Below are 12,598 nucleotides of genomic sequence, written 5' to 3' on the forward strand. Positions count from 1 at the left end.
CCAGGTGTGCTAGGATCTGCTCCTCTGGTCCTGTGCCAGCCCACCTATGTCCTGCAGCAGGCAAGGTGGACTCAGCACCTGCCACTGAAGCCACCTACATCCTAGCAACTTGGGGGACCTGCTCTGGGAAGGCGTGTGGGTCCTCAAGGCCTCCTCAGCACTGGGCCACTGTGGCCTAGTGACAATTCAACCTCTCCTGGATGGGAGTAAATGACATTTCTAGAGGAGCTGAGGTGGCAGCCAGGAGGGTGGCAGCAGTGCCACATGCCATGTCACCATGGTGGCACTTATGGTCCCCTCATGGTGGGACCCTCTTCTCTGAGCTTCAGCTTCTTCATCTGTAAAGTGGGCACGATTCTAAAACCTTCCTGTGGGCTGACCTGTGGCAAGGGTTTGATGGTTGGCACTGTGACAATTCAGATTGGCCAGTGAGGGCCAGCTGCCCACCACACTAGGAGCACATGTGTGATCTGACCCCTCCCACATATGAGCTCTGAGACCCAGCATCCACCTCTGGCCTGTAGGTCAGGAGGGTCTTTCATGAGGTCAGCAAACCAAACAAGAGACATGACTTTAAAGGGGCACAGACTCCATTTCTTAATCCACTAAAAGCCCTTAATAATTATCCAAGTAAGTGCTGACAGGGACAAGTGGATATAACTTAATCAGTCACACAGCTTTGATACACACACAGGTGACCTTGGTGATTTGAGGTTGTTGTCACAGGTCCAGATGGGCTAGGATGGAAAACCCAACTCAGGAGGGGCTTCCATGGGCAGACTCTTCCCTGACACAGGTGCCCGACAGGTATCTCAGTCCTTTTCTGGCTCCTGCTTGCTCTGGCCCAGGTCACAGAGCCATTTGTCCTCGGGTGACTTGGCCAGCCCAGCTGGAGTGTTGTAGGTGGGGATTAAAGGACCCCAGTGGAAGGAACGGCCTTGATGCCTGCCCTGGCCCCATCTGTCACTGGCTCTGCTGGGGCTCCTGCTTTTTCAGACAGGTTGGAGTGACTTTCCAGCTTGTCCTGGCATCAGCTGGCTAGGCTTCACAGCCAGTATAGGATAGGGCAGTATAGGTTCACTGGCTTCACAGCCAGTATAGGTTCTGGGCCTTGCTGGGCCCAGAACCTGCCTAAGGCCTGGCCTGACCCCTGGCAACTCCATTGCCTCCCCTAACATCCAGCCCCAGGGGGCCACATGGCCCATAGCCTTCCTTGGTCCTCTCTATCCCTCATGTTGCTGCTTCCTCCCAGCACTACCATGCATTTGGCTTCGGCATCCACTGTAGGGCCTGGCCATTGCACCTCCCAGGAGCCAAGGTACACAGTTGGTTCTTTCTCCCCTCTGACCCACCCCTTCTTACCACCCCCACACAAAGCTCAGGGTTTGGGGACTCAAATGACAAGGCTCTGGACAGCATGGTCACCATGCCCCTCTTACCCTAGGACTACTCACCCTTGGAGGGAGGATGTTCCTGCCTCCACACTTTTAATAAAGCATCTAGGCTGGAACAAATTTCACCCTACTAGAATCTGCACCGAGTTATTTGATACCCAGACAGCCCGGCTGCGAGCTGGGGATGGTGGGGACCTGGTGTCTGCCTTGCTGAGGCCATTGTCTTGGATCAGGTGGCTCCTCAATCCAAGGACACATTCGTCCCCCAGGATGGGAGGTTGGAGGGGCAGGCAGGAATCCCTTCCTGGGAGTTTGCTGGAGACCCCGAAAGAGTTGGTATAGCCTCCTTCTGCTGCCCGCCAACCTCATTTCTCTGCAGGCTGCTCGTCCCTAGGGACCCCTAAGAAGTCCGGTCACACTGGGCCACTTGTGCTCTGGGGGAAGGAGTCCCCACCCCCGTCTATTGCCAGGAGCCCAGCGCCAGGCCCGTCCAGGCGCCCGCGCGTGTGTCTAATTCACAGTCCTGCCTGTCACACTGCGCAGATGCAGAAGACCCGAGAGGGCGAGCAGCTTGCCTAAGGCCACACAGCGGTCAAGGGCGGGGCGGGGACGGAGGCGCCGGCAAGCCTCAGGCACGGGACTGCGTGCCCAGGGGTGGGCACCTATCCGGTGGCCGGGGGCCGCCGACCGTCTCCGCTGAGCGCTTCGGTCCAGCTGCCTCAGGTCGCCGCCGCCGCCCGTTTTCGCCGCCCTGACCCCGCAGCGCCCAGTCGCGGCCGGGGGGACGACGTCATGCCCAGCGCACGCAAGCGCGCACGGGGACGGAGCCAGTACCGAGCTCGCTGCAGAAGCGTGCGCCTAGGCAGCCCACAGTGGGCGGTGCCAAGGGGGCGGGGCGTCGAGAGTCCCCGCCCACCAGCGGCGCCGGGCCGCCCCTCCGTCGGCTCGGCTGAAGAACGGCGGGGGACGGTGGGGACGGCCTGGCTGGCGGCGGCCAATGGGGGCGGCCGGAGGGGGCGGGGCGGCGGCCGCGGTTTTGTTCCGCGGATGTTGAGGCGCGGCGTCCCTGTGCGGGAGGAGCGCGGCCTGTGTGGCCGCCGCCGCCCCTCGCCCGCTCAGGTGTCCAGCCCCGCGGACCGTGCGCTTGGCCGGAGCCCCGCACGCTGCGTCCCCGCTCCTGTCACCGCGCTGCGTCGCCCGATGCCTGTCGGCGCTAGTCGGTCCCGAGCGTTTCGCCGGGTCTCGAGGAGAGCCCGAGCCGGTCGCAGGTGCGGAACCCCTGGGCTCGGGACTGGGTGTTGGGACTCGCGCCGTGCCGACGACCCCTCGGACCGGCCCAGGCCCTCGTGCGCCCTGGGACCTCGCGCGCGCCCCGAGACCCCTCGGACCGGCCCAGGCCCCGGTGCGCCCCGGGGCCCCGCGCATCCCGGAGCCCTCTCGGACCGGCCCAGCCCCCGGGCGTCCCGGAGCCCCGCGCTCTCCACGCACCCGGCTGTACGTGGCCGCCCGGTGCGCGCTGACACTTGCGGAGCCAGCTTTCGCTGTCCTCCGCGGTGCTGAGCCTGGTGGCCCATGGCCGGCTCGGGCGCTCATGTGTTTGTCATTTTGTAACGCGAGAGAAGCAGGAAGTTTGACGTGAGAAAACGGTGCGTTCAGGGAGGCCAGACGCTCCCAACGACCTGTCGAAGGTGACTTGGAAGTGGATTCGGAAGCCGCTTTTTCTGCATATAGACTGGATCGGTGTTTTCTTTCTTTCTTTCTTTCTTTTTTTTAAAGACTTTTCCTGTGAGTTGAAAAAGAAGCGTTAGGCGTATTTTACTTTATTCCTGATTTGCTGTTGCCTTATTCTGTAGATGGGATTTTATTTTTCCCTTAGTGTAAGTACAGTCGCAGATCTGAAGTTTGTCACTCATCTGTTACAGTGATTTTTGAGGTTTTTGAATTTCATCATTGGGTAGCTTTTCTCTGAATCTAAGCTCCCATAACTTGAAAGTACTTTTCATTTTAAACTCAAACTTGACTTATAATTGATATTTTTATGATGATCTCTTAGCCCTGAGAACTTTTAGAATAGATAGTTCGACTTCAAGAATGTACTCCTGTTTCACAAATTTAAGAAGTTTAACTTGAGCATATTGATGTAGCTTCTTTAAAGACCTCACTGTCACCAGAGCTTGTCCCTGATGAAAGTGAGAAGTGCAGCCTCTGACTGTGAATGTAAAAGGCTGGAAAACAGTTTTGATTTTGAAGCTCTTCAGTATTATCCCAAATTGAAATTGAATTGAAATTATTTAGAAACAGTGGTTTCTCTTTAAATTGGGTTCATTAGAGCAGGAATTCTAGATGGTAGTTCTTTCAGATAATTCTTGTTTCCTGGGCCTGATGCCATCGTCCCCCTCCTGAGTCCCCTTTGTGTGTTGGGCAGTGGCAGTCCTGATCCCCTTCCGTGACTTGATAGATGATTCTCCTTGCTGTCCCATGAACTTAGAACTTGGTTCTGGGGCTTTGTCCCTATGGTATGCTCTGTGATGCCACTTCGAGATGGGTCATTATGTTTTCTTGACTTAGGTTGCATTTGGGGACCACAGAAGGAAAAGTTTTTGTTGCTACTTGAAGTAAGTTGGAGACAATGCCAAAGTAATAATTTTTGTTAAGTGGCTGCATTGGGGCCTTTCTAGTTACAGAAACATTTGCTCATATGCACTTATGTGCATAGGCAATAGGACTCTAAGATAGCTTTCATCTGAGAGAGAATACATTTTTACTGGTAGATAAAAGAACCAAGAAAACATTTAGGTATTTTTCACTGGTGCTCCAAAACTTTTTTTAAAAAGTAAATTAAAATTTTTTATATAAACTCTTTTGGCATTTTGTGCGATGATATTAAAGGAAAATTGACTTTCACAATCTTTTAAGCATTTGTTATAAGTGACCATAATTTAAAAATGTGTGCCAGGGACTCAGATACTTTCACGTGTGTTGTTTAATTTGATTCCTTGAGGCCTCAAGAAGTGGGTGGTGCCTTCCCATTTTCAGTTTCTGGGAAACCCCGCCCAAGAAAGGTGAAGATACTTGTTTGGGAAAGCCCAGCTAGTATGCATGTCAGCTGGAGTCTGAACCTGGGTTTTCTACCCAGCTGATCAGAGCTCACTTTATACTCTTTATCTCAGAATGAAATTACGTGGTGCAGTTTATCTTCTTCCATGTGCTGACATGGTGCAGTCTGTACCCACCAGTGGAGAGGTAACGATGATAATCTCCATTTTAAGATTTGAGATTCTTATCCTTTGTTGGGTTGCAAAGGTAACACTTCAAACATGGTTTCTGTGCATGTAAAAAATACTTTATTTTTGTCCAGGCATGGTGGCTCACGCCTGTAATCCTAGCACTTTGGGAGGCTAAGGTAGGAGAATTGCTTGAGGACAGGAGTTCAAGACCAGCCTGAGCAAGAGTGAGACCCCATCTCTACAAAGACTAGAAATATTAGCTGGATGTGGTGGCATATACCTGTATTCCCAGCTACTTGGGAGGCTGAGGCAGGAGGATCTCTTGAGCCTAGGAGTTTGAGGTTACAGCCGAGTTATGATGGATGACACCACTGTACTCCAGCCAAGGTGACAGAAGGAGATCTTCTCTCTCAAAAAACAACAACAACAAAAAACAGGCCGGGTGCAGTGGCTCACGCCTGTCATCCTAGCACTCTGGGAGGCCAAGGCGGGCAGGTTGCTTGAGGTCAGGAGTTTGAAACCAGCCTGAGCAAGAGTGAGACCCCTTCTCTACTATAAATAGGAAGAAATTAATTGGCCAACTAATATATATAGAAAAAATTAGCCGGGCACGGTGGCGCATGCCTGTAGTCCCAGCTACTCAGGAGGCTGAGGCAGCAGGATTGCTTGAGCCCAGGAGTTTGAGGTTGCTGTGAGCTAGGCTGATGCCACAGCACTCACTCTAGCCTGGGCAACAAAGTGAGACTCTGTCTCAAAACACACACACACACACACACACAAAAACAAAAACTCCACCAAAAACTTTTATTTTTTGGAGCACTTTTAGGTTCACAGCAAAATTGAGCAGAAGGTACAGAGTTCCCATATACCTTCCACCCCCCCCCCACATGCATCCCCCATTATGAATTGCCCCCACCAGAGTGGTACATTTGTTATAGTTGATGAATCTACATTGACCTATGGTTTTCACCCAAAGTTCATGGTTGACATTAGGGTTCGCTCTTGGTGTTGTATATTCTGTGGGTTTAGACAAATGCATAATGACAGGTATCTGCCACTATAATATCATACAGAATAGTTTCACATCCTTAAACATCTTCTGTGCTTGGCCTGTTCATCTCTTTCTCCACTAGGTCCCTAGCAACCACTGATTTTTTTTTTTTAATAGTTTCAATAGTTTACCTTTTCTAGAATATCATGTAGTTGGAGCCATATAATATATAGCCGTTTCAGATTGGCTTCTTTTGCTTAGTAATATGCATTTAAGGTTCCTCTATGTCTTTTCATGGCTTGATAACACATTTCTTGTTAATGCTGAATAATATTCGACTGGATGTACCACAATTTATTTATACATTCACCTACCGAAGATGGCATCTTGGTTGCTTCCGTTGTTGAGTTTTAGAAGTTCTTTGTATATTTTGGATAATAGTCCTTTATCAGATATGTCTTTGCAAATATTTTCTCCCAGTCTGTGGTATGTCTTTTTTTGCGGGGAGGGAGGGGTTGGGGGGGACAGGTTCTCACTTTGTTGTCAAGGCTGGAGTGCAGTGGTGCAATAATAGCTCACTGAAGCCTTGAACTTCTGGGCTCACGTCATCCTCCTGCCTCAACCTCCTGAGTCTGGGCTGCAGGCATGTATCACCATGCCCGGCTGTTTTTTAATTTTTAATTTTTTGTAGAGATGGGGTCTCCTATGTTGCACCAACTGGTCTTAAACTCCCATCCTCAAGTGATCCTCCCACCTTGGCCTCCCAAAGTAGGCCGAGGGAGGAGGATTGCTCGAGGTCAGGAGTTCGAAACCATCCTGAGCAAGAGTGAGACCCTGTCTTTACTAAAAAGTAGAAAGAAATTAATTGGCCAACTAAAAATATATAGAAAAAATTAGCTGGGCATGGTGGTGCATGCCTGTAGTACCAGCTACTTGGGAGGCTGAGGCAGAAGGATTGCTTGAGCCCAGGAGTTTGAGGTTGCTGTGAGTTAGGCTGACGCCATGGCACTCTAGCCCGGGCAACAGAGTGCACCTCTCTCTCAAAAAAAAAAAAAAAAAAAAAAAATAAGCCACAGGCCAGGCACATGGGAGATGGGCAGATGGTCCTAGTGGTCTGTAATAAACCATAGAAATTTATTTCTCACATTTCTGGAGACTGGAAGTCCAAGATCATGCCATTGGAAGATTCTGGGTCTGGTGAGGGCCTGCTTTCTGGTTTATAGCCATCTTTTCCCTGTGTTCTCCTATGGTAGAAGAAGTGAGGGAGCTCCCTGAGGGTCTCTTTGTAACAATACTAAATTCCAGGAGGCTACAACCTCATGATCTAAGCACCTCCCAAAGGCTTCCGCCTTCCAAGTTCTGTTACCAGCAAACAGTCATTAGCTGGGCTAAATCGAGTCTCTTTTTACTACACAACAAACTTTTTAATAGATACTGAAAAGTTGTTCTCCCCATTTCAGACTTTAGGAACCAGAGTGGAGGAGGTGAAGTAGCTTGTCCAGAGTCCAGATTTGATTCAGTGCTTGATCTGTGCCCAGTGACAGTCTCTGGGTTAGCTGGGCACCTGCCCTGGGATTCCAAGAGGTTGTGGTTTGGAGATGGCTTTATCCATCCCACCTGGGCGTGTGCTGCTTTGAGCCTGGTTATCCACACAAATTCATTTATTCTGCACATCCTTACTGATTTCCCAGTGCCAGGTGGCCTGCTGGTGGAAATGCCAGGATGAGGCTTTTTTTTTTTTTCTGAGACAGAGTCTTGCTCTGTTGCCTGGGCTAGAGTGCTGTGATGTCAGCCTAGCTCACAGCAACCTCAAACTCCTGGGCTCAAGCGAGCCTCCTGCCTCAGCCTGCGAAGTAGCTGGGACTATAGGCACACACCACTGGCTAATTTTTATATTCTTAGCAGAGATGGGGTCTTGCTTTTGCTGAGGCTGGTCTCGAACTTCTGAGCTCAAGTGATCCACCCATCTCAGCCTCCCAGAATGCTAGGATTACAGGCCTGAGCCACTGCACCTGGTCCAACCAGGATGAGTTCTTTCACTACCTCAAGGGAGATGTGGCCCTGCAAGCCACTGAGTCCCTCTGCAGCAAGGCAGGATGGATTATGGCTTCTCCTTCTTATTGCGAATTCAGAGCCAAGATGATAAATGTCAGAGGAACCTCCCAGCCTGAAGGCAGATACCAAGAAAAGCAGAGAAGACCAGGGGAACTGAGATATATAGTACAGGGACCAGAGGAAGTAATTTCTTAAAAACCACAAAAAATAGCCCTGTGGTATATGGCCTTAGAGAAAAGAGTGAAAACAGAGGTTCTAAAACAGCATTCAGGGAAGAGGAAGGAGCCCTGGAAGATTAAACATATGCCAGGAGAAGTGAGCATGTCACTGGAAGGTTTGAAGGATGAAGTTGGGGACAGATCCTGGAAAGCAGAGCAGCACCAGCAGCAGAGAGTGGAGAAGCTGGAGAGAAGGGGCCTGGTCCAGGGGCAGCTCCAGAAACAGACCGAGGAAAGGAGGGCAGCAGGTGATCAGCCGCGATGCCAGTGGGCATCTGAGAGCCAAAGGACTTGGTCTTCAGGGTTGGAAGGCCCTGCCTGTCCCAAGGTGCCTTGCATAGTTCCCAACACTGGGGAGAGAGAAGACCCCGAGAGCCACACAGGTGTCAGAGGTGTGGGCTTCCTGCGCTGGGAGGGAAGAGAGAAGAGACATGGTCTTCACATGCACCCCTTTTCTGGAAGCTACGAGATGAGGGTGAGGGCATCCTGGGTGGGCTAGGTAGGCTGGTGCTCCGGGGCAAAAGGGCTGAAGGGTGTCCTGATGTCTTGGACCAAAGAAAGCTCAATCCTGGGAGGTTATAATTCCACTAGGGAGTTTGAGGGAAGAGTTTGTACTAGGTAGAAACTTTGCATATGAAAAAGGAAGGAATTATTAACTTTGGGGAACAGACCCCACTGTGTGGTTTAACTGGGAACACTATTTATAGTGACATGATAAAATCAGCAATGACTTAATCACATGTGTACACAGCCCCAGTGGGAGGTATGGTGTGGGGGAGCTGGTAGAGGATGTGCTGGTAAGAGCTACTAAACCTTGGCAGGTAAGTGTAGCCAGGCACAGCTAGGCACCTGTGTGTTTAGGGGCTGATGTGAATAAGAGCTAAGCCTCAGTGTGTGATGTGTAGCTGGGCATAGCTGGGTACGTGTGCTGTTTAAGGGCTGTAGGGATGGAATTGCGCACTGTGAGAGGAGATGGGGGGCAAGTCCTCTGCATGGTCAGGAAACACTCAGAAGTGTTGCATTTTAAACCAGCACCACTGTGTATGCCTTGCCATGGTGAAGGGTTGGAGGGTGTCTACCCTGCAAGTAATGTGTTCACATCCTAACCCCAGGACCTCAAGATACGACCTTATTTGGAAATAGGTTAATTGCAGACGTAATTAGTTAAGATGGGGTCACACTGGAGTAGAATGGGCCCTAATCATTAACTGGTGTCCTCATAAAAAGGGGAAATTTGGACATAGAGACAGGGAGAATGCAGGAGGATATCTGGCATGATGCTGCCATGTTTGGGAGAGGTTTGAACATGCCCTTTCCCAGAGCTGTGGGGGCATGGCCCTGCTGACACCTTGATCTCATGCTTCTGGCCTATATTTCCACTTTATGCTACCACTTTGTGATACTTGTTATGACAGCCATAGGAAACTGATTCATGGCTGAACATGGAGTCCAATGCTATATCTGACTCCATGTTAATAAACTTGAATTAAAAAACAGAAAAATAAAACCTACTTTGGTGCCTTTTTGGAGGGTAGATTCCCAAAGAATGAGAGTGGCCAGAGCAAGCAGCTGAGAGGTTTTGGTCACTGTCCACTAGAGGCAGGCATCTGAGTGAGGCAGTGCCCATAATATGGCTCGTCCCCTGCTGCTCTTGTGGTGCGCCCACTAAGCGTGTGACCCTGCTGGGGCCCTGGAGGGCACCTGTGTGGCCAGAACGTGGGGAGTGAGGGGAGAAGGTAGGGGGACCTAGAGTCAGGGTGAGGATTTTGGCCTCTGTCTGTCCTAAGGGCCATGTAGGATGTTTCTGGGGCTCAGAGCCTGCAATCCACTTCCTGCTGAGGCCTGGTTGAGGGTTGCCAAGTGTATGGGAAGGGACAACTTAGTTGTCTCAGTTTCAACGAAGAGCCGGAGCCTTTGGAATTGAGGATGGTGGATTTGAGTTACTTATTATAGGAAAAGTGGAAATGAGTTCGTTGTAGCCTGTCCTCTGAAGTGGGTTCATTCAGTGTGGGGAGGGGGCATCCCTGGGCTCAGGAGGGTCCTCTGGACCTGCTCGTGGGGTCAGTCGGGACAGCTTCTTGTGCAGAGGGGCTGGTGTCCGGTGGCCCAGGGGTGGGGGCAGGATGTTGCTAGTGGCTGTGCTGCTGGGGGCACCTAGGGGTTGTCCCTTCTAGGCTTTGTTGTGTCCCTCCGCTGCCCTGGTGCTAAGTTTCTCTGGGCGTCCCACATCTGCCCCGTGTCCACCTTGACACCCTAAGGATCCTGCCCATCTGGCCTTTGTCCCTTCTTCTCTGGGAGCCTCTTGCTCAGCTTTCAGTCTTGGCTTCAGTGTCATGCCCCGCTAAACAGGTCACCCTGCCATGGTGGGATCTGCTGGCTTCTTCCTTCTCACCAGCCACCATCTGTCACTGTTTTATCCCTCACCTTTCCGGCCTGGGCTTCCTTGGGTGCTGATCCCGGACCCCTCGAGAAGACTAAGATCACCTCAGAGGAGGTGTCCGTCATACCTCCTGACTGTGGTGTCCCATGAGGCAACGAACAGCTTCCCCCTCGGTCTCCACAAACAGGCACTTCTTGACACCTTGAATTCGGACGTCTGGCCTCCAGAACTGTGAGAGAATAAACTTCAGATGTTTTACCCCTCTCCGTGGGCGTTTGTTGTGGCAGCCATGGGAAGCTACTACAAGTTTCCGTAGCTACCTGAGTAACGTGGCTTCCTTCTGGAAGGAAATCCTTGTTCTGCACTAGGGTCTCCCCCCCTGCCCAGCACTCACAGCCCCGTCTCCTTGGCTCAGGGAGGGAGGTGCTGTTAGCAGCATTGCTGTCCCTTCCATGCTGCAGAGCTTTCCTGACACGTGAGCCGCCTTGGATGCCACTGGTATGCCTGTGTGTTGTGCTGTGCACGTTTCTCCCACTGGACACGTCGCCCCAAGGCTCTCGTGAGCTTGCTTTATGTTTTAACATCTGAACCGAGAGAGTGTGACTGTCCACACTTATCCTACTTAGGAGCATGTGGATCCAAATGTTCACGTCTTCAAGTGAGCACAGGACAGTGATTGCAACTAGGAAGAGAGTGTCCGTGTGGCGCAGTACTGCCCTTCTGCCCCTTCTCTGACCCAGGATCACGTGTTGCGTTTTCTCCTCTCCAGTTTGGAGAAGGCCTCATGGTCTTCTGTGTCCTTGGTACTTCTGAATAAATTTGGCTAGTTATTTTGTAGAGTTGGCCTCACTTGGGTTTGTCTGACTTTTCCTCTTAACTCAGTCTGGGTTCTGCATTTTTGGTAGGAGCCCCACCGCAGGGCTGTGTCTTCAGGTCCTGCCAGGAGGCTTGCAGTCCGTGTGGCCTGTTGTCAGCTGCATTCACCCTGATCGCTTGGCTTAGGTGGCATCTGCCAGGTTTCTCCATTGTGGAGTTACTATTATTCCTTTGTAGTTAATAAGTGTCTTGTGAGGAGATACTTTGAGACTATATAAATATTCCATTTCTCATCACATTTTCACCCGTAGATTTTAGCGTCATTGACGATTCTTGCCTGAAACCATTATGTTGGAATGTTTGTCAAATCATGGTTTTTAAAAAATTTGCATCTTTCCATCTACATTTATTAGTTGGTATTCTGTAAGGAAGAGTTTTCCCTTTTCCTGTTTACTTATTTTCTCAGTTATTTCTGTCACAGGGATTTGTGGGTTCTTTACTCTGTGGCATAGAATCCACTCCTGTCGTCCGTCACCTGCTGGTTGCCATTGGGAGCCCAGCCTCACTTCCTGCACCTCGAGGCGCTCCAGCCCTGGAATCCAGCATTTTTCCAAACACTATGTGGCCTGTTTTAAAAATAAAATACTAGTTATTTTATTAATTTTTCAAGTTGTATTGTGGCTACTGTAGCCTTTCTAGGTGTGTGTGCACTTTGTGGGATGGGGGAGGGGGTTTGACAAGGCAGGCGTGAGCCTCTCGTGGCTGGTGCATGTGGGCCGGGAGGAGGAGAGGCTGCCCCAAGCCCTCTGGGGCCAGCTGCCATGCACATCAGGGTTGGGGGTTAAGGAAAGTGGCAGCTTGTCACCTGTTGGGCCTTGTCCTGTGAGGGCAGTGCTCTGAAGCAGGGGCCAAGGTGAGTTGGTGCAGTGCTGGGGAGCTGGCGTCTCAGGTTGCCCAGCTCACGTTGGGCCAGTGTTGGGTGTGCAATGCAGTTGGCTCTCATTCTGGTTCCTTGGTTAGAGAAACATTTGAATAGAGCCACTGCTGGTGCAGAGACCTGTTGGGGAGGCCTGGTGGGCCTGGCTGACCCTGCTGCACCCCTCCAGAGCCTGGGGTCCTCAGCTGTGGGCTGGAGATGACAGCCATTTCTGCCAAGGATTGTGGAGTGGTCAGTGCCAAGGACAGTAAGAGCTAAAGGCACAGTGGAAACGATCTCAGGTCAGATAAGCCAAGAGGAACAGCACTTCAACTGTGTGTGTAGCCCCTGGCCTGGAACAGCCTCTGTGTGGACAGCACCTCTGCTCACAGCCCCTCCCTGGGTTCAGCCTGCCTGGTCCCCTGGGCCTGTGCCTACTGGCGGGAATGCCCTGAGCCAGGCATGCACTCAGGTGCAGTATCGGTGGCGCCCTGCTCTGCTCCCACATCTGCTGGGACGCCTCAGTGTTGCCCTGTTTAAGATACTGGCTTTAGGCCTCTGAGGAAGGAATCTGTTGATATCCTGTTGAGAGTGTGTATAT

At 51.3% G+C, this 12,598-nt stretch overlaps 1 protein-coding gene across 7 annotated transcripts in view; it reads left to right on the forward strand.

Annotated features, from left to right (window-relative positions):
- Positions 1-12,598, forward strand: part of LOC105881641 (stem-loop histone mRNA binding protein) — a 230,380-nt gene that overhangs the window by 179,904 nt on the left and 37,878 nt on the right. The window contains exon 1 of one of the 7 annotated variants that reach the window (XM_075992905.1): positions 717-807. The exons of 5 other annotated variants lie outside the window; for them this stretch is intronic. In XM_075992905.1, coding sequence (XP_075849020.1) covers positions 772-807 — 36 coding nt within the window. In that variant the 5' untranslated portion in view covers positions 717-771. Of the gene's footprint in view, positions 1-716; positions 808-2,407; positions 2,663-12,598 lie in introns of those variants that run through there. One more of the 7 variants, XM_012783356.3, reaches the window with a different exon arrangement.

Source organism: Microcebus murinus, chromosome 16 (genome assembly GCF_040939455.1).
Source record: "Microcebus murinus isolate Inina chromosome 16, M.murinus_Inina_mat1.0, whole genome shotgun sequence".
Classification (NCBI taxonomy): Eukaryota; Metazoa; Chordata; class Mammalia; order Primates; family Cheirogaleidae; genus Microcebus; species Microcebus murinus.